The 23999-nt window shown below is 58.8% G+C and overlaps 1 protein-coding gene across 1 annotated transcript; it reads left to right on the top strand.

Annotated features, from left to right (window-relative positions):
- Positions 1-6764: 6764 nt before the first annotated feature.
- Positions 6765-23026, top strand: MDC1 (mediator of DNA damage checkpoint 1). The gene is made up of 17 exons (XM_065416017.1): positions 6765-6893; positions 7513-7642; positions 8119-8571; positions 12279-12357; positions 13426-14611; positions 14669-15245; positions 15621-15716; positions 15995-16063; positions 16364-16408; positions 16778-17230; positions 17541-17641; positions 17746-18384; positions 18804-18917; positions 20349-20531; positions 20652-20777; positions 21614-21724; positions 22696-23026. Exons 1-17 carry the CDS (start codon positions 6765-6767, stop codon positions 22954-22956), a joined length of 4752 nt encoding a protein of 1583 aa, XP_065272089.1. The 3' UTR covers positions 22957-23026.
- The last annotated feature ends 973 nt before the right edge of the window (positions 23027-23999 follow it).

Raw genomic sequence — 23999 nt, 5'->3', positions numbered from 1 at the left:
CCAGGGTTCAGAGGACCCTTGAGACACTGGCCCTGTGCCAGTGAATCGAGTGCAGGGTCGTGAATCTGGGCCTGGTCCTGGGTTCTGTCCCCAGCTCTGGGAGGGGAGTGTGGGCCAGTGGTTAGAGCAGGGGGGCTGGGAACCAGGACTCCTGGGTTCTATCCCCAGCTGTGGGAGGGGACTGGGATCCAGAGGGGAGTGGCACCCCCTAAAGGGGAAAGGCCCCATGTCCCATTTCTTGTCCCCCCAGCCATCCAGTCCCTGCCCTGGGGCCAGAGGGGAGCTGGCGCCCCCTAGAGGTAACATCCTCCCTAATGCTTCAGTAACCTTGTCAAGAACATACCTGCCCCAGCTCCTAGCAGGACACTGAGGCCCCTAGAAGCTGCTGCGTTGCCCCCTCCCTCAGCAGTGCGCTGAGCTGCTGCTTCCTTCCCCCTCCTCACCCCCTGCCCCAAAGCCGTGAGGAGGGGCTGAGAAAATCCTCACCTACAGCTGGGCACCTCTGTTCCAGCCAGGATCCCTGCTGGCATTAGCTGGCGGGGAAGGGCGGGGAGGACCTGGCCATGGGGAGTGGGCAGCCCACTGGCCTGTGACCTCGGAGTTCAAACCCTGGGAATCTGGGAGCTGCAAGGAATGGGGGAGAAAGAAATGGAGGAGACACCGACTCCCCTCCCAGAGCCAGGGAGAGAACCCAGGAGTCCTGGCTCCCATCCCATCCCGCTCTAACCCACTAGACCCCACTCCCCTCCCAGAGCCAGGGAGAGAACCCAGGAATCCTGGCTCCCAGCCTCCCCTTCGCTCTAACCACATGCAATGATAGGATCATAACCCACTGAACAGGGCCTGTGTGTGGATCGGCAGAAGTTGCCCGAGTCATTGGCCTGGGGGCAGCCCAGGCTCCACCCATGGGAAACTCTTTACACAGCATTGGCGCAACTGCTGCTAGAACACCGTGTCCCGCTCCAACGTCCAGCGTTCGAGGAGGAGGTGGAAATACCAGTGCGAGAACTAGGAGGGCCCCCAAAATGAGCCAGGGCAGGGTAAGAAGCTTTAAGGAGCTCGGCCTATTCAGCTGAACGAAGAGAAGGTTGAGAGGAAGCTGGATCCTAGACGGGAGCCTTTCAACCTTGCTGACCAAGGCCTCACAAGCTCAGACGGCTGGAAGTTGAGGCTGGACAAATTCAACCTTGAAATCAGAAGTGTTTTCCTAACTCTGAAGGGTGATGCTGTTGTACTTAAAGTACTGCACAGGATCTTTTCAGGGGGAATAAGACAAAGCACCACATTTACTGGTAATACATGCATCAATCAACACTGTATCATATGCATATGATAGTAGATAATGTTTTCACCCCTCAGCTCAAATACACTCAGATACACACACACAAGCACACTCCATCTTGTTGTTGTTACCAATTAGTTGCTCTCCATAACTTCATTGGCCAGGTGAGTTAGATGGGGGAGGGGTGGAGCCGGGCTTCTGCCGATCCAGATCGATGCTCCGATGTTGACAAGACGAGACCCGGGGTCCTCTGCAAGACACCTCACATTTATAGCAGCTTCCCTTTTATGCAAATCTGTACCAGCTTCAAAATCTAGATCTGTGTCCGTTAGTCCTTTGTGCTGCTTCTTTCTGGGTGTTGTCCCAATGCTGCAAAGAGTGTGTTTTCAAAAGAAGGTGCTTGCTTCTAACCCCCAAGGCCGTCAATATGTCTGCTCTTCTTCAGTGAGCCCACTGGACACGTTTTATTGTTCTTGGGTCTGGCTTCCATCCCCTCTTCAACTGTTGCAGCTGTCTGGAGGTGCTTGCCCTCCACTCTTTACTCATTCACACCTCCATCATTCAACAGGGCAACTGATTAAAGGGGGGGGGGGGGAGATCTTATTCTACTCCTAGCAAAAAGACATTTTTGTTAACATTATACCAAGGCTCAATACAAATAAGGATCTGATACAAAGTTGTATGAAAATAGGGGCATAATACAAAGTCATATGAAAGTTATGTGAAGATGCTTAATGCAGAGATTTATCTACATTGTAACGTTGGACCAGCGTGCCAGGGCAGTGGTGCGCGCCCCATGGCTGGGAGTCGTTCCGACGTGGTTAGATCTCTGCCCGAGATACAGCCGCTGGCCTGTGTGCCTGCGTGTAAGTGAGCAGGATGGTGATGGCAGGCCCTTCTGGCCTAGCAGGTGTGAGTCTACGAATCTCCCTGTCTGTCCCTGTCCTTCAGGGGCCTTGGGGAGAAGAGAATCACCAGCACTGTGCAGAGCGTGGGCCTGGCCCTTGCAGCTCTGCATGAAGACAATGCGTAAAATCCAATCTCATGCTTCACGGTTTCCGCCACCTGGGGTCAGGAAGGAATAGTTTTTCCCATTGCTCAGAAGGCCAGGTGTATCCTCTTTGGAGTTTTTTTCCTCCTCTGCATCTCACTGCACCACAGAACATGGTGAGACGATGAGACCTGTCCCAAGCGTCAGAGATAGCCCATGGCTGGAGACGGGACACCAGATGGTATGACCCAGTGCTCTAAGACGGCACCGAAAATTGTCTCTCTCGCTGCCTGGCTGGTGTGTCTTGCTCCTAGGTAGGCATCCCACAGGCCTCTGCATGTCACAGGAGTAGGGTCACCACAGAGCCAGCGAATTGCCTGCCCTGGGACCGGATCGGAACCAACGCCCCCTAGACGGGAAAGGTCCCATGTCCCATTCCCCTGAAGCAATCAGCCTGTGCATCTATTGGCATGGATCCTTTCCCATCCACCCCCTCCTGGTTATGACAGGCCTGGGGGCACAGCTTAGAACTGTCGTGGTCAAAGACCCCCACGCAGTCATTTTAGTTCAAAGACTCATGCCTGAGGCCAGTTTATTGACATACAAACCAACGCGTTGGGGTGCAGTTTTCAGGAACTGGCACCCCTAGCAACAGCTCACAGGCTGCTTTTATTCCATTAAACCACAAGCAGGGTACAAACAATACGTCATGAATTAAATTATTGGGGGCAAATTACAAGCTGGGCAGGGGTTGCACATGAGCTGATCACGAGCTAGGAAGCAGGGGTTGGGGTTAATCTTCTCACCCCCCTCCCTACCCTCTGACCTAATTTCCTAGGAGTGGGTGTTTGTTTGGGTAGAAGGGCGCTTCGTGGTTTTCCGCAGGGGTGGTGCTCGGCCCTAGCTTGGGTACATTTCTCAAGACTCGGACTATGTCATTTTCCGGGGGATTTCAGCAAAGGCTTAAGGGGGGGGGGGTTTCAGGGGACGCTTAAAGGAGAGCTATCATTGGTTAGTTTGCAGATAGCTGGAATCACGGAGTAGGTCACAGATCATGCAAAGGAGAAATTGCATGAGTCAGTTTGCATTTAGCTAAAGTTACCTATTGCTTCACACAAGCGGTTATTATATTTTATTAGCCATGAACATATTTCACCAGTGCTGCTGGGGGGGGGGGGGGGGGGTTATTCTTCCATTCCCTCCTCTGGACATGACCCTTGACCGAGTTTGGCAAAAAACTGTGCAGTTTAGTCTAGTTTAAGCTTTAGGCCTGCCCTACTCTGTGTAAAGGCCATCAGCATAACAGATCTCTGTTGGAGGGTTTATTTGGGGCCCACAGATTCAAAGCTCTGGCTATCAAAAAGAAGGCCCCCCCTCCTCTATTTCCCCACAGAACCAAGGGGGAGCTCAGAGCAGGCTGCGGGTGTCACCCAGCAGTGTCCTGGCTCGGAGGGGCGGGGAAAGGGATGCCTTTCCGTTGAGACAGGGTTGGGCCTGACATCTAGTGGTGAGATGGCAGGACTGCAACCCTGTGCCTTTCTGTCTTGGCAGGGATGGGGTTGGATGTTTTTCCAGGACCGGTTCCCACCCTGGAGATGCTGTGACTGGCTGGAAACGCCGTAGCGACAGGCATGGAAACATCAGGACACCTGGGGCCCTTCATTCAGACACCGCCCATCCCAACCATCATCATGAGAAGAGTTACCAGGGGCCTCTGCTGGTGATTCTAACTAGCCCTGGACAGATGGAAACTTCCTGCCAACCCCTCCCAGCGGCTAGTCAGTCCACTCATCCTACTAATCTATCTATCAATCCGCCATACACCCCCCTCTAGCCAGCCAGCCATCGATCCCCATACACCCCCTCTATCTGTCCCTCCATTCCCACACCCCTCTGTCCATCCCTCCACCCGTCCCCATACACCCCCCTCTAGCCAGCCAGCCATCGATCCCCATACACCCCCTCTATCTGTCCCTCCATCCCCACACCCCTCTGACCATCCCTCCACCCATCCCCATACACCCTCTCTATCAATTCATCAAACCCTATACACACCCTCTATCTGTCCATCTATCCATCCCCATACACTCCCCTTAGCCATCCATATACATACTTTTAGAAATCCATGGTACGCCCACATCTTGAATACTGCATGCAGATGTGGTCGTCCCATCTCAAAAAAGATATATTGGAATTGGAAAAGGTTCAGAAAAGGGCAACAAAAATGATTAGGGAACAACTTCCATATGAGGAGAGATTAATAAGACTGGGACTTTTCAGCTTGGAAAAGAGACGACTAAGGGTGGATATGATAGAGGTCTATAAAATCATGACTGGTGCGGAGAAAGTAAATAAGGAAGTGTTATTTACTCCTCATAACACAAGAACTAGGGGTCACCAAATGAAACTAATAGGCAACTGGTTTAAAATAAACAAAAGGAAGTAATTCTTCACACAACGCACAGTCAACCTGTGGAACTCTTTGCCAGAGAATGTTGTGAAGGACAAGACTATAACAGGGTTCAAAAAATAACTAGATAGATTCCTGGAAGATAGGTCCATCAATGGCTATTAGCCAGGATGGGCAGGGATGGTGTCCCTAGCCTCGGTTTGCCAGAAGCTGGGAATGGGCGACAGGGGATGGATCAGTTGATGATGACCTGTTCTGTTCATTCCCTCTGGGGCACCTGGCATTGGCCACTGTCGGAGACAGGATATTGGGCTAAATGGACCTTTGGTCTGACCCATGATGGCCATTCTTATGTACTTTCTGTCTGTTCATCCATCCATCCACCCCATGCATCCCCTCTAGCCATCATCCCCATACACCCCCTTTAGCCATCCATCCATCCATATACAAACCTTCTATCTGTCCATCCCCATACACCACCTTTAGCCATCCATACATTCATCCCTAAATATCTATCTATCTATCTATCTCTCAGGCTCTGCCATGTGGCCCCAATGACATCTGCACTCACGTGGCACTGTTACCCACCTTTGCCACATCATTGTTGATGCTTGCCCTGGTATTTCTATAGTTGTTCCAGTTTTCTGGGCTGAAGGGAGCCAGCGTGAGCTTCCAATCCCCTGCAAATCACACCAGGGCCCAGGACGTCTCTGCAGCTCTCGGCACCATTGAACGTAGCGAGATGGCAATGATGCATGGTGCCAAGCAACCCTGTCCAAAGGTGTGGATGCAATGGGGTGGCCCCAACTCCATAGCGCATCCTCATGGCGCATAGGGTAGTCCCAATGGCCAGCATGTTGCCTGACAACGCTGTGGTACATGCTCATGGCATGGCGAATGGTGCGGCCCCAATGGCCCGCGTGTTGCCTGGCAATGCCATCGTGCACGGTACAGCCCCAATGGCCCACGTGTTGCCTGGCAACGCCATCGCGCATGGTACAGTCCCAATGGCCCGCGTGTTGCCTGACAACGCCATCGCGCATGGTACAGTCCCAATGGCCAGCGTGTTGCCTGGGTGTTACCCCCCGTGCAGTGACACAGCGCCACGGGTAAGCAGGCATATGATAGGTTCATGGAGGCCGCTCCCCAGCCCCAGGGGGTGGCAGAAAGTCAGAAATGTTTTAACCCCCCATTCTATCACTGTTTTAATAACAAATATGGGAAGGCAGCCATGTTTTGGAGGCCCACGAGTGTACACTCTAGCCTGTACACACCTGCTCTCTATGGTAGGAGGTATTGTCTACAGGAGAGTTCGCCCCTCTGTGCTGCAGGCTGGGGGGCGGAGTGCAAACAAGGAGGGACAAAGCCCAACGGGGGACATCTTTTGGAGGACTAGTGTGTACGCTCTAGCCTCCCACACCAAGTGTCTATGGTTTCTTGGTATTCTCTGCGCAAGTGTATTCGACTCCATGGTCAGAGATGACGTCACGATGAGAAGAGGGCGGGGTCCGCTGTGTGGGAGGACCTTGGCATGCACACTCTAGCTACTGTTACGGACACGCCCTCCACTCTATGGTTCCCGTGGTATTGTCCAGACAGAGACAAGTGCTTCGTCTCCATGCTCCACTCTGGCGGACCGCAGCCGCCATGCCTTGGAGGACCCAGCCTGTACAATCCAGCCTGCAAAAGCCCCTACGGCTCGATGGTTCCAGTGACCAGTGGTAACTTCTACGCAACGCGTTTCCTCTCTATGATCCCAGGTGACTCTAGTAGGGAGGGGCGGCAGCGCCGCCATATTTTGGCGGACCCGTTGTGCACACTCTAGCCTAGAGCACGGTATCGCTCTATGGTCTCCAAGGTAATGTCTACCCGAACATTAGCCTCTCTATGGTCTTCCTTGGCGCCAAAAGGATGCGGTGGCGGACTCGCAGCGAATAATCTAGACAGTAACCCGGTGCCGCTCTATGGTTCTGGGGCGACACTCTACACGCACATCCCCCTCCTCTCTATGCTCCAAAGGCCAGACTGGTCCCTAGGGAGCAGCGGGGCGGGAACAAGGGCAGCAGGACCCGCCCACTCCAATGACTGACACCCACAGTGACCAATCAGGGCAAGAGAAAGCTTTGCGAGAGGGACACGGCTGGCCAATCAGGGGCCTCCCTGCTGGGACGCGCCTGGGGGTACCCGTGGGGCTGCAGTTGGAACAGGAGGTGAGCGGGGCCTGGCAGAGCTGCGGGGGCTGCGGGTCGGGAGTGAGGGGCACTGGGGGGGCGGGGCGGGGCTGACAGGGGGCGGGGGGGAGTGAGGGGCACTGGGGGGCGGGGCTGGGGGAGTGAGGGGCACGGGGGGTGGGCTGGCAGGGGGCTGCAGGTCGGGAGTGAGGGGCACTGGGGGGCGGGGCTGGGGGAGTGAGGGGCACGGGGGGTGGGCTGGCAGGGGGCTGCAGGTCGGGAGTGAGGGGCAGTGGGGGGGAATGAGGGGCACCGGGGGCGGGGCTGACAGGGGAGTGAGGGGGCGGGGCTGGGGGGAGTGAGGGGCAGTGGGGGGGAAGGGAGGGGGGGAGTGAGGGGCACCGGGGGCGGGGCTGACAGGGGAGTGAGGGGGCGGGGCTGGGGGGCAGTGAGGGGCAGTGGGAGGGAAGGGAGCGGGGGGGAGTGAGGGGCACCGGGGGCGGGGCTGGGGGGAGTGGGGGGGAGTGAGGGGCAGTGGGAGGGAAGGGAGGGGGGGAGTGAGGGGCACTGGGGAGGGGCTGACGGGAGTGAGGGGGTGGGGCTGGGGGGAGTGAGGGTGGGTGTCCCTGTCACTCACCCTGTGACTGTTGTCCCACAGGCCATGGAGCAGACCCAGCTGCTGGAGTGGGAGGAGGACGGGGACCCCCCCGGGGGAGAGGCCGACGGGGAAGTGCCTCGGCCCGTGGGGCGGCTGCACCTGCTCAGCAGCAAATATGGGCCGGAGCAAGGTCAGTGGTGGTGGGCGGGGGGCTGGGGCCAGCCCCACCCGTCAGAGCCACCCGCCCCTGGAGATTTCACCCGCTCTCCTGTGGGATGGTGGGAAGACACCGGTGGTCTGATGGCCCTCGATGGTGGTGTCCCGGTGCCAGGACTCCTGGGTTCTCTCCCCGGCTCTGGGAGGGGAGTGGTTAGGGGCGGCTGGAGCCAGGACTCCTGGGTTCTCTCCCCGGCTCCGGGAGGGGAGTGGTTAGGGGCGGCTGGAGCCAGGACTCCTGGGTTCTCTCCCCGGCTCCGGGAGGGGAGTGGGCTCTACTGGCTCAGCCTGGGCATCAGGACTCCTGGGTTCTCTCCCCGGCTCCGGGAGGGGAGTGGTTAGGGGCGGCTGGAGCCAGGACTCCTGGGTTCTCTCCCCGGCTCCGGGAGGGGAGTGGGCTCTACTGGCTCAGCCTGGGCATCAGGACTCCTGGGTTCTCTCCCCGCCCAGATTTCTGGATCTACCCTGGGGAGAACGTGGTGGGGCGGCTGCCGAGCTGCCGGGTCTGCCTGCCGGCCCCCTCGGTCTCCAAGGCCCACGCAGTGATCGAGATCCCGGCGCCGGGCGGGCCCCACCTGCTCTACGACCGGGACAGCCTGAACCGGACCCGGCGCCAGCGCGGCGTCCTGCTGCCCCACGTCCGCTACAGCCTGGAGGATGGAGACACCCTCATGTTTGGGGACGTGGGCTGCCAGTACTTCCTGCTGCCACCGGGGGGCGCCAACCCCGAGGACTCTCTGGAGGTGCCGCCCACCCAGCCCCGGGCTCCCAACACCCTGGCCATTGAGGAGACCCCCGTGCCCAGCAAGAGGATGGGCTACGGGCCCCTGCTGGCCAGGGACTCTGAGGATGAGGAGGAGCTGCAGGGCAGAGGAAGGCTCCTGCACCTGCCAGGGAGCAATGGTGAGTGGGGATTGTGGGGATGGGCCTGTAATGTTATTGTAGACCCTACAATAACAAACTAGCAACCCCACGCACATACTGTTGCTGGTTTGTTTTTTTGTTTGGGCTCCAGCTTCCACCTAAATTACATCCAGCTATTGCATTACACTGGTCTACAATTTTTGAGAAGTCGTCTGCTTCAGAGATAAAATGTGCTATTTATTATGTATTTTGATGTGTTGAATTCAAATATGACAATTAAAACAACTGATTGGCTACTGTTTCTAAGATATTTAAGTTTTTACATTTTATGTCTATGTATATTGTGTAGATAGTAGAGTTTTAATCATAAATTGTAAACCTAGGTCTTTTCATGTGTTTATGGTTGCTTTACATGATAATATTTCACCTGTCCTGTTTATGTAACACTTTAAAAATCAGCAAAAGGGTTATATAAATAAAATTTATTATGAAACAAAAGGCAAAAAACTATTCTGTACATAGTTTAGTCCTATTCAGTGTCTACTCGGCGCTTCTTGGCTTGTCTCTTGTATTCATTAAATGGAGCATCTCTTGTCGCTGTCCAGCAATAGTCTGCAAGCATTGATGGGCTCCATTTGCCCTGATAGCATTTCTCCATTGTTGCAATGTCCTAGTGAAATCGCTCACCGTGCTCGTCGCTCACTGCTCCTTAGTTCGGTGGGAAAAAAATCTAGATGAGAGTGCAAAAAATGTATCTTTAGTGACATGTTGCAACCAAGGCTTTTGTATGCCTTGAGGAGGTTTTCCACCAACAACCTGTAGTTGTCTGCCTTGTTGTTTCCGAGAAAATTTATTGCCACTAATTGGAAGGCTTTCCATGCCGTCTTTTCCTTGCCACGCAGTGCATGGTCAAATGCATCATCTCGAAGAAGTTCACGAATCTGAGGACCAACAAAGACACCTTCCTTTATCTTAGCTTCACTTAACCTTGGAAATTTTCCACGGAGGTACTTGAAAGCTGCTTGTGTTTTGTCAATGGCCTTGACAAAGTTCTTCATCAGACCCAGCTTGATGTGTAAGGGTGGTAACAAAATCTTCCTTGATTCAACAAGTGGTGGATGCTGAACACTTTTCCTCCCAGGCTCCAATGACTGTCGGAGTGGCCAATCTTTCTTGATGTAGTGGGAATCTCTTGCACGACTATCCCATTCGCAGAGAAAACAGCAGTACTTTGTGTATCCAGTCTGCAGACCAAGCAAGAGAGCAACAACCTTCAAATCACCACAAAGCTGCCACTGATGTTGGTCATAGTTTATGCACCTCAAAAGTTGTTTCATGTTGTCATAGGTTTCCTTCATATGGACTGCCTGACCAACTGGAATGGATGGCCAAACATTGCCATTATGCAGTAAAACAGCTTTAAGACTCGTCTTCGATGAATCAATGAACAGTCTCCACTCATCTGGATCATGAACGCTGTTGAGGGCTGCCATCACACCATCGATGTTGTTGCAGGCTACAAGATCACCTTCCATGAAGAAGAATGGGACAAGATCCTTTTGACGGTCACGGAACATGGAAACCCTAACATCACCTGCCAGGAGATTCCACTGCTGTAGTCTGGAGCCCAACAGCTCTGCCTTACTCTTGGGTAGTTCCAAATCCCTGACAAGGTCATTCAGTTCACCTTGTGTTATGAGGTGTGGTTCAGAGGAGGAGGATGGGAGAAAATGTGGGTCCTGTGACATTGATGGTTCAGGACCAGAAGTTTCATCCTCTTCCTCGTCTGACTCAAGTGAGAATGATTCTGGTGCATCAGGAACCGGCAGTCCTTCTCCGTGGGGTACTGGGCGTATAGCTGATGGAATGTTTGGATAATGCACAGTCCACTTTTTCTTCTTTGACACACCTTTCCCAACTGGAGGCACCATGCAGAAGTAACAATTGCTGGTATGATCTGTTGGCTCTCTCCAAATCATTGGCACTGCAAAAGGCATAGATTTCCTTTTCCTGTTCAACCACTGGCGAAGATTTGTTGCACAAGTGTTGCAGCATATGTGTGGGGCCCACCTCTTGTCCTGATCTCCAGTTTTGCAGCCAAAATAAAGGTGATAGGCTTTCTTAACCATAGTGGTTATACTGCGCTTTTGTGATGCAAAAGTCACTTCACCACAAACATAGCAGAAGTTATCTGCACTTTTCACACAAGTACGAGGCATCTCTGCTCACTTTGGCTAAACAGAAATGTGTCCCTTTGCAAAATCAAACACTGACAAATAAGAGAGCACGACACTGTATGATTTCTAGAGCTGATATAGGGCAATTTGTTCAGCAGAGTGATGTAAGCTTCGTTATGATTGCATCATCCATGACTTCTAGGAATAACATGATGCAATTCATATCATGTATGACGCAATACCAGCTTCAGATTGCATCATTCATTGTTTTGCCTAAAAAGCAAGTACTGTCCAAACCCAGTCATAGATTTATTCATAGATCCAGTCAAAGATGTATTTTAGTCATTTCTAGTTTAAATTGAGATCCCTTCCCTTTATAACTCACTTATCCTCCGCCATTCCCAAGTCAAGGGTCGTATATACTGACCCAATAGCATATCTTGAAAACTAGAGCCAATCAACAATTTTAAGCATCATTTTCGTTCTCAGTGACCCAGAATTAGTAAAGTTTGACTACATTTATTTCAGAAGCATTTTGGCTGTAGAGCAGTGTTATTAGGGCAACCCCATGATGTTATGGTAGGCCCTACAGTAACAAACCAGGCATGGCACAAGTGGGGCTGGGGTGAGGCAGGGCTGCCAGTGATTCTATGTCTGGGCTCCTGTCCTCAAGTTCACACAGATCCCTGGTGTGAAGGGACCCTATGGTATTGTGGTAGACCCTATAATAACAAACCAGCCATGGCATGAGTGTGGGGGACTGGGCATGATTCTGTGTCTGGGCTCCTCCCTCTTCCACAGTCTTGGCACTAGGGCAACCCTATAATATTATGGTAGGCCCTACAATACCAAACTAGCCACGGTCTGCACGCAGGGGGTCTGGGAGTGAGTCTATATTTGGGTTCCCAGTTCCACACAGATTAGGCATAGCCCTGGCAACACCTCCCTATGATATTATGGTAGGCCCTATAATAACAAACCAGGCATGGCATGAGGGTGGGATTCAAAAGTTGAGGGGTTGGGGCTGAGTCTGTATGGACTCCCTCTTCCCGCAAGGTTACACACAATCGTGGCACTAGGGTACCCTACGATATTATTATAGACCCTACAATAACAGTAGGCACGTGGGGGCATGAGTTGGGTAGTGGGAGATTCTGTTGAGGCACTCTTTCCCCTCCCCTGCCCCCAGTCCCCCGGCTATATATACCCTACAATAACAAACCAGTGTTAGTGGGCGAGCGTTCCTGGGTTCTGTTCCTATGGAGTCAGGGCTAGTCACTGGAGCAGGGGAGGGGGTTGGGAGTCAGGACTCCTGGTTTTGTTTGCCTCGTCTATCCCTCTGCACTACAGTAGACCCTACGATAACAAATTGGGGTTGGGAGGGATGAGGGTCGGGAATTCCATGTGTGGGCTACCCCTCTGGTTACTGACAGCGCCAGGCACCCTACGATATTATGGTAGACCCTACGATAACAAACCAGGAGGCAGGCTGTGCCCCCATTCTGCGGGTGGGGGAGACACAGGCCCCCAGATTCCACGTTAACACCCTGTGTCTGTCTTGTCCACCAGGCTCTGACTCCTCTTCTGACACTGGCGTCCGTTCCGACGCAGCCGTCTCCTCCCCGGGCGCAACCGTGGTGCCGGAAAGGTAGAGACGGGCCTAGCAGGGGGAGCCACGACTCCGGCTCTGGGAGGGGAGCAGGGTCTAGTGGTTAGAGCGAGGGGGGATGTGCTGCAGGGAGCGGGGCAGGGGGCGCTCTCCTCCGGCAGTCAGTGCTGATCCCAGTGCAGCGCTGTGCTGCAGGGGCTGGGTAGCGGGAGCAGTGCCCTGGGGCGGGCTCAGTAGGGGGCGCTGTGCTGTGGGGCAGGGGGGTCAGTAGGGTGTGCTGTGAGGTGGGAGGCTCAGAGGGGGTTGCTGGGTGGAGGACTCAGTAGAGGGTGCTGTACTAGGGCGCAGGGTGCTCGGTAGGGACCGCGGGGGGCTCGGTAGGGGGTGCTGCACGGCGGAGGTTCAGTGGGGGGATACTTTTGCGGGGCGGGGGCTCGGTAGGGAGCGCAGGGAGGGCTCGGTGGGGGGATGCTGTGCTCAGGGGCGGGGGGGTTGGTAGGGAGCACAGGGGCTCGGTATGGGGTGCTGTGGGGCGGAGGTTCAGTGGGGGGCGCTGCTGGGGGATTGGGAGGGAGCGCGGGGGGGCGGGGTGCTGTGCTGTGGGGCAAGGGCTTGGTAGGGAGCGTGGGGAAGGCTCGGTGGGGGCGCTGCGGGGGGCTCGGTGGAAGTGCTGTGCTGTGGGGCAGGGGGTTCAGTGGGGGGTGCTGTGCTGGCGGGTGAGGGGCTCGGTAGGGGTCGCTGTGAGGGTCTCTGTCGGGGTTGCTGTGCTGAGGGGTGGGGGGCTAGGTAAGGAGCACAGGGGGCTCAGAAGGGGGTGCTGAGGGGCAGGGGATTCGGTGGGGAGCACTGCGGGGGGCTCGGGAGGGAGCGCTATACTGTGGGGCGGGAGGTTCGGTAGGGAGCACAGAGGGGCTCAGAAGGGGGTGCTGTGGGGTGGGGGTTCAGTGGGAGCACTGCAGGGGGCTCGGGAGGGAGCGCTATACTGTGGGGCGGGAGGTTCGGTGGGGAGCACAGCGGGGCTCAGAAGGGGGTGCTGTTCTGAGGGGCGGGGGACTCAGTAGTGCTGACTCGGTAGGTTCTGACCCCCCGCTGTTCTCTGCCTCCCAGCGACGAGGAAGGTGGTGAGATCCCTGATGCCCCCTGCCCCTCCCTGCGCCTGTGCTACGGCAGCGAGCGGTCCCCCGGCCCGCCGGAGAACGGAGTCGCTGCCCTGGGTACCGAGCAGCCCAGGGCCACGGGGGTGGTTGGGACGGACCCGGAGCCTGCGCTGGCCGCCTGCCACTTGGTCAAGGGGCCTGGCCACACGGGCATCGCCTCGGGCACGGGGCCAGGAGCAGCTGTCAGGGGCCTGGGGAACGGTTGCCCTGCTGCGGTGGGCAGTGTTACAGATGTGGAGGAGGAGGTACAGCATCCAGATGTTGTGCAGAAGAACCATGGACCTGCTCTCCTGTGGGACAGCGATACAGATGAGGAGGAGGCTGTGGAGAATCTAGATGTTGTGGATCCAAAGTGCCACCCACCTGCCATTGAGATGGGCAGTGATACAGATGTGGAGGAGGAAGCAGCACAGAATCCAGATGTGCATCCAAAGGACCATCAGCTTGCTGGAAATGGGGACAGCGATACAGATGTGGAGGCACCACTGGAGAATCCAGATGTAGTGCAAGGAATGAAGAGCCAGTCTGCTGCCCCTGGGGACAGCGATACAGATGTGGAGGGGGTTGGTGTGAATCCAGATGTTGTGGGTCCAAAGAGCCATCAGCCCAGCGTTGAGGTGGACAGCGATACAGATGTGGAGGAGGAGGCAGCAAATAATCCAGATGTGCAGAAGAACCATCGACATACTCTCCCTAGGGGCAGAGCGACAGATGTGGAGGGGGGAGTGGAGAATCCAGATGATGTGCATCTTGAGAGCCATCACTCTGCCAAAAATGGGGAGAGCGATACAGATGTGGAGGAGGTTGCAGAGAATCCAGATGTTGTACAGAAGAGCCATCAGCCCGTCATTGAGGTGGGCAGTGATACAGATGTGGAGAAGGAGAAAGCAGAGACTCCAGTGGTTGTACAGAACAACCATCAACTTGTTTTCCCAGGGGGCGGAGATGCAGATGTGGCGCCGGTGGTGGGAAAACCAGATGTGCGACAAACGAACAATGAGCTTGCTGCCCCTGGAGACAGTGATACAAATGTGGAGGAATCTGATAGAAATCCAGATGTTGTCACTGCAAAGAGCCATCCCCTTGCTGTTGATGTGGGCAGTGATACAGATGTGGAGGAGACTGGGAATCCAGATGTGGCTACAAAGAGCCATCCACCCGCTATTGATGTGGGCAGTGATACAGATGTGGAGGAAGAGGAGGCAAAGAATCCAGATGTTGTAACGAAGCATCAACATGCTCTCCCTGGAGACAGAGATACAGATGTGACGGGGACAATGGGGAAACCAGATGTGCATCCTAAGGGCCATCGGCCTGCAGAAAATGAGGACAGCGATACAGATGTGGAGGACTCCGTGGGGAATCCAGATGTTGTACAGAGGAGCCATCAGCCCACCGTGGAGGCAGGTGACGATACAGATGTGGAGGAGGCTGAGGAGAAATCAGATGTTGGACGACAAAATGACCCTCTGCCTGTTGCCACTGGGGACAGCGATACAGATGTGGAGGAGAATCCAGATGTTGGCCAACAGATGCTCCACTTGCCTACAGCCAGTGGAGACAGCGACACAGATGTGGAGGGGGCTCCCGGGGTAGAGTTCGACCAGGCACCAGGTCCTGTGGGGGGCCCAGCCCAGGCGGGTGGGGAGGAGCCACCTGCTCCCCAGTCCCATGTCAGCCCAGAGACCAAGTTGATGGACACGGAGGGGAACAAGGAGCCAGCGTGGGGCCCAGCCCAGCCTGGAGACGACAGCGAGACGGATGTGGAGGGTAAATCTGGGGGAGACGGGCCCTGCGCTGCCGTCCCGGACGCCTGGGTCCCGTTCCCTGCCCCGGTGTCCGGCTCCCTAGGGGTGAGGGCGCTGCGCTGCCGTCCCGGACGCCTGGGTCCCGTTCCCTGCCCCGGTGTCCGGCTCCCTAGGGGTGAGGGCGCTGCGCTGCCATCCCGGACGCCTGGGTCCCGTTCCCTGCCCCGGTGTCCGGCTTCCTAGGGGTGAGCGCCCTGCACTGCCATCCCGGATGCCTGGGTCCCGTTCCCTGCCCCAGTGTCCGGATCCCTACGGGTGAGCGCCCTGCCCTGCATGCTGGGATGGGATCAGGCGCGTCGGTTTCACCTGGAGTCTCCGCTCTCCTTCCCCTTCCCAGATGACGCTGATTTTGCCCTGCAGGCCACGCAGTGCTACCTGGTTGAGGAGACCCCGTCCTCGGGGGCCGAGGCCGCCAGAACCCCCGCAGCAGCAGGTGGGACTCCTGGGTTCCATCTCTGGCTCTGGGAGGGGAGTGGGGTCTAGTGGTTAGAGCTGGAGGGGGGAGCCAGGACTCCTGGGTTCTGTATCTAGCTCCATTATTCTGTGTGACCTCTGGCATGTCCCTTCCCCTTTCTGTGCCTCAGTTTCCCTCCATGACCTAGAGTTAGTCCCTCCCTCTGGGCAGGCGATCTGTGGGGTTGTGTGGCCGTGAGCGAAGAGATCGGTGGTGGGGAAGCTGTGAAGGATCCTGGGTAATTCCTCTTTCCACAGATTCGGGGAGCGGCCTAGAGGAGGAAGCCACCCAGACGTTTGTCTTCAGATCGCCCCTGCCTGCAAAAGGTGAGTTGGGGGGAAATCCAGCCCCCATGACCACAGTCCCCCTCAGTGTCTCCTCCCGGGGGTGGCTCCCTCTGGTGGCCAGACAAGGCAGCTCAGTCTCCATGGCCCTCCTGGGCTGAGAACTCACCAATGTATGTATAGGTCACCAGAGGAGCAGAGCCAGTGACCCTCCCGGGGGTGGGGCCTCAGACAGGGGTGGAGTCAGTGACCCTTGGGGGCGGGGCCTTCCCCCACCAATTCCTGCTGTCACTCTGATCCCTTCCCCCACCAATTCCTGCTGTCACTCTGATCCCTTCACAGGGTCTGTGATGTCGCCCCCTGCTGGCCCAGCCCTGCACCCTCCAGGTGAGCACAACGGGCCCCTCGCTGGGGTTGCGGCGCTCAGGGAACGGGGGCTGGGGGGGGGGGGGGCAGAGAGGAGACCTGTCTAGAGCCGCCATCTTGGATTTCACGGTGGGGTGGTGGAGGAGGGGTTGCTAAGGATTCTGGGAAGCGTGAGAGCTGCCGCCCTGACTGGTCTCCGTGCCAAACTGGGCCGAGCCACCCAGTGCTGACTGGAGTGATTAGAGCAGGGGGCTGGGAGCCAGGACTCCTGGGTTCTCTCCCCGGCTCTGGGAGGGGAATGGGGTCTAGTGGTTAGAGTACAGGGGGCTGGGAGCCAGGACTCCTGGGTTCTATCCTCATCTTCTTCCCCTCTCTCCTCCCCGCCCTCAGTCTGCACCTCTTCAGAGAAGGAGGAGGACTCGGACGAGGATCTGTATGTTGTGGAGGCGACTCAGTCGTTCTGCGAGGACCCCGGACTCCACTCGGACCAGCCCACCCAGCCCTTCATCCCTGAGGAGGACACCCAGCTGCTGCCCCGCCCCCCGCCACCAGGGGGAGCCCTGTCTCAGCCTGCAGTACCCGGCCCGGCCTCTGGGGGGCTGCTGCTTGGCACCCAGGACCCCGCAGTTGCTCCCCTCAGCCCCAAGGAGGAGTCAGAGCCCCCTGGCGGGGCACTGCCACCAGGGGGCGCCGGGAGGGAGCCGCCGGAGGAGGAGGAATCCCAGCCCGTGCGCCTAGTGCTGAGCGCTCCCCGCAGGCCAGCCCTGGCGCTGCAGGGCGAGGGCGAGCGGGCAGGAGCGGAGCCTGGGGGCAGCAGCTCTGGGCAGCGCCTGAGAGGGCAGGGTGAGTGATGGGGGTGTGGGGAGAGTGAGTGTGTGACACGCGTGGGGCGACATGCCCGGTGCTGTGTGTGTGCGACATGTCCAGTGCGACCGTGCTCTCTGTGTGTGGATGTGTGCATGACACACCTGGAGCAGTGGTGCTCTGTGTGTGACTCTGTGTATGTATGTATGTGTGTGTGTGCAAGTGACACCTTGTGCAAGGAGGGGGGTGTTGCTGGCAGTCACATGATGTGCCTTGGCAGGCAGCGACATCTAGTGGCAATGAAGGGAATTGCAGTAGCTGACTGGAATTAATTCATCCTCTTCTCCAGGTGGGCCGGAGGCTGCGGAGAGACGGGCGACCCCAGCGGCTGTCGGGGTCACGGGGGCTGGGCCCCACCCCACGGGGGCAGGGCCTGAGGATGCTGGGAAGGTGAGCAGGGGCTGGCGCCCACTCTTCAGAGCAAGGGACAGAACCCAGGAATCCTGGATCCCAGCCCCCCAATCTTTCTCTCTTCTCCCCCCCCACCCCCCCAGGTCCTAGAGGCTCATCCCAGTTCCTCCACCCCCGTGAGGCGCCGAAGCCTGCGATCTGCTCCGGTTCCTGCTCCCCCACCACCAGCTCCTGCCCTGGAGAGGCGTAGCCAGCGGGGTGGGGCGGAGAAGGCCGTGGGGTCCGGAGAGCCCAGCCAGCCCACCCCGGCCGCCCCCCAGCGTAGGGGGCGGCGCCAGCTCTGCAGCCCGGCCGTGTACATGGAGGCGCCGGAGCCGGGGAGTGTCAAGGAGGTGGAGCAGCCTGGCCCTGTGAAGAGGCCCAGGAGGGCGGTGCGGACTCAGGACCCCCCCACGGAGCCAGAGGCCTCAAGCCAGGGGGCTCCAGGCCGGGCCCGGAGATCTCGGGTGGCTGCAGGCACGGAACCGGCCCCAGCCGACGAGCCCATGAGGGGCTCGGGGGGAGCAGAGCCGGAGGTGTCGCAGGGCCGAGCCCGGCGGTCCCAGAGAGCCCCTGCCCAGGAGCCGGCCTCCAGGAGGAGGGGGGCTGCAGAGCCAGCTAGGGAGGCCCGAGGCAAGCGGAGAGGGGTGGCCACCCCGGATCCGCCTCCGGCACGAGGTGAGGGACAAGTGGGCGGTGCTGTGGCCCAAGAGGATGCTGGGAGCGACGCCAGAAAGAGGCAGGTGTGTAACAGGCCACTGGGCAGGACTGGCAGGACTGGGAGAAAGTCCCCACCCAAGGGTCAGGTCCCACCCCTCACTTGCTATGGATGGGGCCTTGCCACTGGGAGGCGGGGCCTAATATACTCTGGGTGGGGTCTGGTACCAGGGGACAGGGAGTACAGATTGGCTGGGGTTGTTTGCAAAATGGGCGGGGTGTAATTTTCTGGGGGCGAAGCATGATAGGGAGGGGGAAATCCATTGCTGGGGTGGACTCGAGGGGCAGGGCCTCTCCTGCTGGGGGGTGGGACTATGGGGGTGTGATCTAAGTGGTTGGGGGTGGGGTCTGTCAAGGGGTTGGTGGGGAGATCTCCTTGGGGTGGGTGTGGTGGGCAGGATGTGGGGGCTATAAGTGAGTCTGACTCACCCCATTCCCCCTGCAGGAGGCGCCGGTCCCCCCATTGCGCCGCCAGAGCACGGAGAACAAGGTGGAGGGGCTGCGGGCCAGGGCCCCTCGCCGATCCCAGGGGGCAGCCGGCGGTACGGCCTCCCCCAGGGTAAGAAAGCCCAGGACCGGGGGGTGGGGAGGGTGGGACACAGGGGCCCTTCCCCTCTAGGGGTTGCCAACTCCCACCCCGCCCCGGGTATCTCCCAGCTCTGGGTTCTATCCTGGCTCAGAGAAGGGAGCGTGGGGGGGACGACAGGGACTGTGTAGAGCCATCTATAGATTATATATAATCTGCCCCCCTCTGGGGAGACACACAGAGTTCTCCACCTTCTCAGAGGCGGTGGGGTCAGACTTCAGCCCTGGGGCTTCGGGCTCCGTCCCCCCACAGCTCCCCACCCCCCTCCCATGGCCTCCAGGGCTTAATTTGTCACAATAAATCTGCTGGGAAAAGTGATATTCGTCAGTTCGTTAATATCACATTTCACAGCAGATTTAGCAGCTGGCTGGGAGATTGTGCAAAGTGATAGTAACAACAAGTGTCACTTCTCACAGCAGGAGACCACTAGCTAACAAACCAAAAACACCCCCCCCCCTCCAAAAAAAGACAAGAACGTGGGAAGCACCTTATTTGTGTTTCTATTCTGTGGGGCCAGTAAAGAATAGAGGCGACTCTTCGTTATTTTTATTATTGAGTCAGGAAAAAATCCTACATAAATCAATGACCGGGATGGGGACGTTTGGTGCATATTTATTTGTTTTTCCTAATGTTAATTAAGTGTTTTAGGAAAAATGGGCAGAGTGGCCACCAGCAAGAGTTGGTGGCCGCGCTCTCAGGCCACCAAAAATGTGTCGTGAGAACCCCTGAGGAGGTTAATTTGTGGCTATGGTGCTCTTGTGATGCGCTGTCTGCGGCTGTAGCTCGTGTACCTGTTGTGTGTGTCAATTCGCTGCCATGACACCCTGGTGGTCGGTTGTTGCTGTGGCCAGCAATTCCCCTCAACGCTTTATTTTTAGCTCCCCCCAGCACTCGTTGGGCCGTTTGTTCCGAGTCCAGAGGCCTCCTGCCCTGTGCTAACTGCTGGGGCCGACGTGGGGCAGGACACGGCTCGTCAGGTCCTCGCACGGCTGCTGAATACGGTGCAAAGCAGGGGCTGGAATACAGGCTCCAGCTGTACAGCTCTGGAGTGGAAGTGGGGGGTCAGGCTGTACCAAGTTAGGGTGTGGGGGGCGGCTGTACCCCAAACTTTAACAGTCCTAATGGGAATGTACCAAGCCATAAGGAAGAGAGGAATTTACCATGGTGCCTTGCTGTGGGGAGGGGATGAGGAACCTGTACCAAACAGCCCTCCCCCTCCACCTCCGGGGGTTGGGGTGGGAGGGGTCGTACCAAGTTGCCCTGCCCAGGGGTGTGTGTGTATGAGGGGACCGTACCAAACAGCCCTGCCCCCCTTCCAGTGGTGGGGAGGGGACATACCAAGTTACCCTGCTTCCGAGGGGCGGGATTGGGCTGGTCCGTGCTGACTGTGCTCCCCTCCCCCAGGTGCTGTTCACGGGGGTGATTGACGAGGCGGGTGAGCAGGTGGTCTCGGCGCTGGGCGGGGCGCTGGCCCGGTCCGTCTTCGACTGCACCCACCTGGTGACGGACCGGGTGCGCCGCACGGTGAAGTTCCTGTGCGCCCTGGCCCGCGGGGTGCCCATCGTCACGCTGGACTGGCTGGACAAGGTACCGCCGGGGGGAAGGGGCAGGGTGTGTGTGGGGGGCAGGGTGGAGGGGGCGATGGGGGGAGGAAGCGACATTGGGGAGCTGCCCCAGGTGACGCTGCCCCCCCTTCCCCTCCCCCAGAGCGGGCGCAGCGCCTGCTTCCTGTCGCCCAGCGGCTTCCTGGTGCGGGACACGGAGCAGGAGCGAAACTTCCACTTCAGCCTGGCCCAGTCGCTGCAGCGAGCGCGCAGGGGGGCCCTGCTGCAGGTGAGACCCCCCCCCGTCCACCCCCCTGACACCCCCGGCACCAAGCGGGGGCCCTGCTGCAGGTGAGACCCCCCGTCCACCCCTCTGACCCCCTGACACCCCCCCTGCACCACGTGGGGGGGGGAGCTGCTGCAGGTGAGACCCCCGTCCACCCCTCTGACCCCCTGACACCCCCCTGCACCACGTGGGGGGAGGGGGAGCTGCTGCAGGTGAGACCCCCCCCGTCCACCCCTCTGACCCCCTGACACCCCCCTGCACCACGTGGGGGGAGGGGGAGCTGCTGCAGGTGAGACCCCCCCCGTCCACCCCTCTGACCCCCTGACACCCCCCCTGCACCACCTGGGGGGGGGGGAGCTGCTGCAGGTGAGACCCCCGTCCACCCCTCTGACCCCCTGACACCTCCCTGCACCCTACTGTCGAGACCCCTGCTCCCCCACATTGCCCACCACGCAGGGGGGCCCGGCTGCAGGTTAAACCCCACTGGCTCCCCCCAGCATCCACCCCCCCACTGGCCTGTCACAGGTGAGACCCTCTGAACCCACTCACCCCCCCACCAATCCCCTCCCCACCATCCACCACACTGGGGGGTGAGGGGCGGGGCAGCTGCAGGTGCATCCAGACTGATCCTCCCCCCACACTCGTGCCCATAGCACCCGGGTGGACCCATCTGGGCAGGATGCCGCCTGCAGCTGGCCCTGTCACGAGCTCCTCACCCTCGAGGTCTCAGCTGTGGACACATGGTCCCTGGGCTTAGCTGCCGCCCCTTCCACAGGCTCTGCCCCTTCCCTCATGGGAGCAGGGGGTGGGTCAGTCACAGCCTCGTCCGCCTCCCCCAGGGCTACGAGATCCACGTCACCCCCAACGTCAAGCCGGAGCCCGAGCACATGAAGGACATTATCCAGTGCAGCGGGGGGGTCTTCCTGCCCCATATGCCTCGGGCGTACAAGGTGAGGGGGGAGTGAGGGGCACCGGCAGAGCTGGGAGAGGGGCTGCAGGGCGGAAGTGAGGGGTGCAGGGGGAGGGGGGCTGCGGGGCGGGAGTGAGGGGCTGTGGGTGGGGAGTTAGGGGAGGGGGGCTTCGGGGCAGCAGTGACAGAAGGGGGCTGCGGGATGGGAGTGGGGCACAGAGGGGCTGCAGGGCGGCAGTGATGGAAGGAAGGGGGGCTGTGGGGCGGGAGTGAGGGGCACGGGGCTGCGGGGCAGGAGTGAGGGGCTGTGGGTGGGGAGTTAGGGGAGGGGGGCTGCGGGATGGGAGTGAGGGGCACAGGGGGCTGCGGGGCGGGAGTGAGGGGCTGTGGGTGGGGAGTGAGGGGGAGGGGGGTTGTGGGGCAGCAGTGACAGAAGGGGGGCTGCGGGTCAGGAGTGAGGGGGAGGGGAACTGCGGGGCGGCAGTGACGGAAGGAAGGGGGGGCTGCGGGACAGAAGTGAGGGGCACAGAGGTCTGTGGGGGGAGTGAGGGGTGCCGGGGGAGGGCGGCTGTGGGGCAGGAGTGACGGAAGGGGGGGCTGCGGGACGGGAGTGAGGGGCACAGGGGGCTGCGCGGGGGGAGTGAGGGGCGAGGGGGGCTGCAGGCGGCAGTGACGGAAGGAAGGGGGGTTGCGAGGCTGGAGTGAGGGGAGAGGGGCTGCGGTGGGAGTGAGAGGCACAGGGGGAGGGGGGCTGTGGGGCAGGAGTGATGGAAGGAAGGGGGGGGCTGCGGGGCGGGAGTGAGGGGCACAGAGGGGGTTGTGGGGGGTGGGAAGGGCTGTGTGGGGGAGGGAGGAGGGAGGGACTGTGGAGGGGAGGGAGGGGCACAGAGGGGGTTGTGGGGGGTGGGAGGGGCTGTGTGGGGGAGGGAGGAGGGAGGGACTGTGGAGGGGAGGGGGAGGCACAGAGGTGGGGGCTGCAGGGCGGGCGTGAGCAGGATTTAACCCTTTCAGGACAAGCGTATCGTCATCTCCTGCCCCGAAGACCTGCCCCGCTGCCGACCCGCCCTGAGCGCCCGGCTGCCCGTCGCCAGCACCGAGTTCATCCTGACGGGCATCCTCCAGCAGGCTGTCGACCTGGCCGCCTACCGCCTGGACGGGACGCCTGCCCCGCCCCCGCCCAGCGCCACTGCCCCTGCCACCCGGGCGAGCAAGAGGAAGGGGGCGTCGGGTCCTGCCCCCGCCCCACCCAGGTCTGCCAAGAGGCGGCGCTGAGGGGTCAACAGGCCCTGACCTTGGACCCACGAGCCTTAACCCTGTAAATACCCCGCTTTTCTAGCAGCAATAAAGTCATTTTGAAATAAAAATAATGTGGCTAATATGGGGCCTTTTTCCTCTGGGTGGGGCCGGCTCCCTTCTGGGCCCAGGGCAGGGACTGGTTGGCTCAGGGGAGCGGGGAATGGGGCACGGGGCCTGTCCCATCTAGGGTGCGCCAGCTCCCATCTGGCCCCAGGGTGGGGACTGGCTGGCTCAGGGGAGCGGGGAATGGGGCGCGGGGCCTGTCCCCTGCTGTTGCATTGACGTCACCAGAGTGTGTTCAGAAGCAGGGTGCAGTTGTGACTGATTGTTCTATCCTGCAGCTTGCACTGCCTGTGGTGCCCAGGTGCTCGGGCCGGGGGGGAAGTCAGGCTAGCACTAGATTTAACCCCCCCCCCCTTCTGTCCTGCCCATTCACACCCCACGCTGGCTCTGTAGGCCTCAGTTATGACTCAAGTGGATCAGGAGGCCGAAGGCCCCGGGGTCCCAGGAGGTGGGGGGGGGGGAGCAGCCCCGATGGTGACGCTCCAGAAACCAGTTTTTCCCTCTCAGCCATTTTCTTTAAGGACCCCAAGAGGGAGTGGGGGATCAGAGCAGCTCATCCCCTCATTATTCTGTCTCCCAATTTCAGCTAATTTCCCACGCGCCAAGTTTGGTTTATTAATTTTCAGTCCTCAGTTCCTCTTGGCTGCCAGGCGTGATCCCTGCCCAGCCGGTGCGTTCGGGCTGGAGGCGCGTTCGCTTTGGACTCATTTCGTTTTTCTGTTTCCCTTTCGTCTGCTTCCCGTCAGTGTTGCTGGGGGCTGAGGACGTTTTCGTGACTTTCACTCGCAGTTCACAGCTGAGTAAATGGGTTGGTCCCGTTACTGGAGCCTGTTACTGGAGCCCAGGACAGAGGATGGGCCTGGGTCCCCCAGCCAGCCCGGGGAAGGGGGTGTGAGGCTCCCCTGGACATAGGAGGATAAGGATGGTTCAAAGCCCTGCAAGGGGGGAAGGACCAT

This window comes from Emys orbicularis, chromosome 13 (assembly GCF_028017835.1).
Source record: "Emys orbicularis isolate rEmyOrb1 chromosome 13, rEmyOrb1.hap1, whole genome shotgun sequence".
Lineage (NCBI taxonomy): Eukaryota > Metazoa > Chordata > Testudines > Emydidae > Emys > Emys orbicularis.
This window is presented reverse-complemented; position numbering and strand designations above follow the sequence as displayed.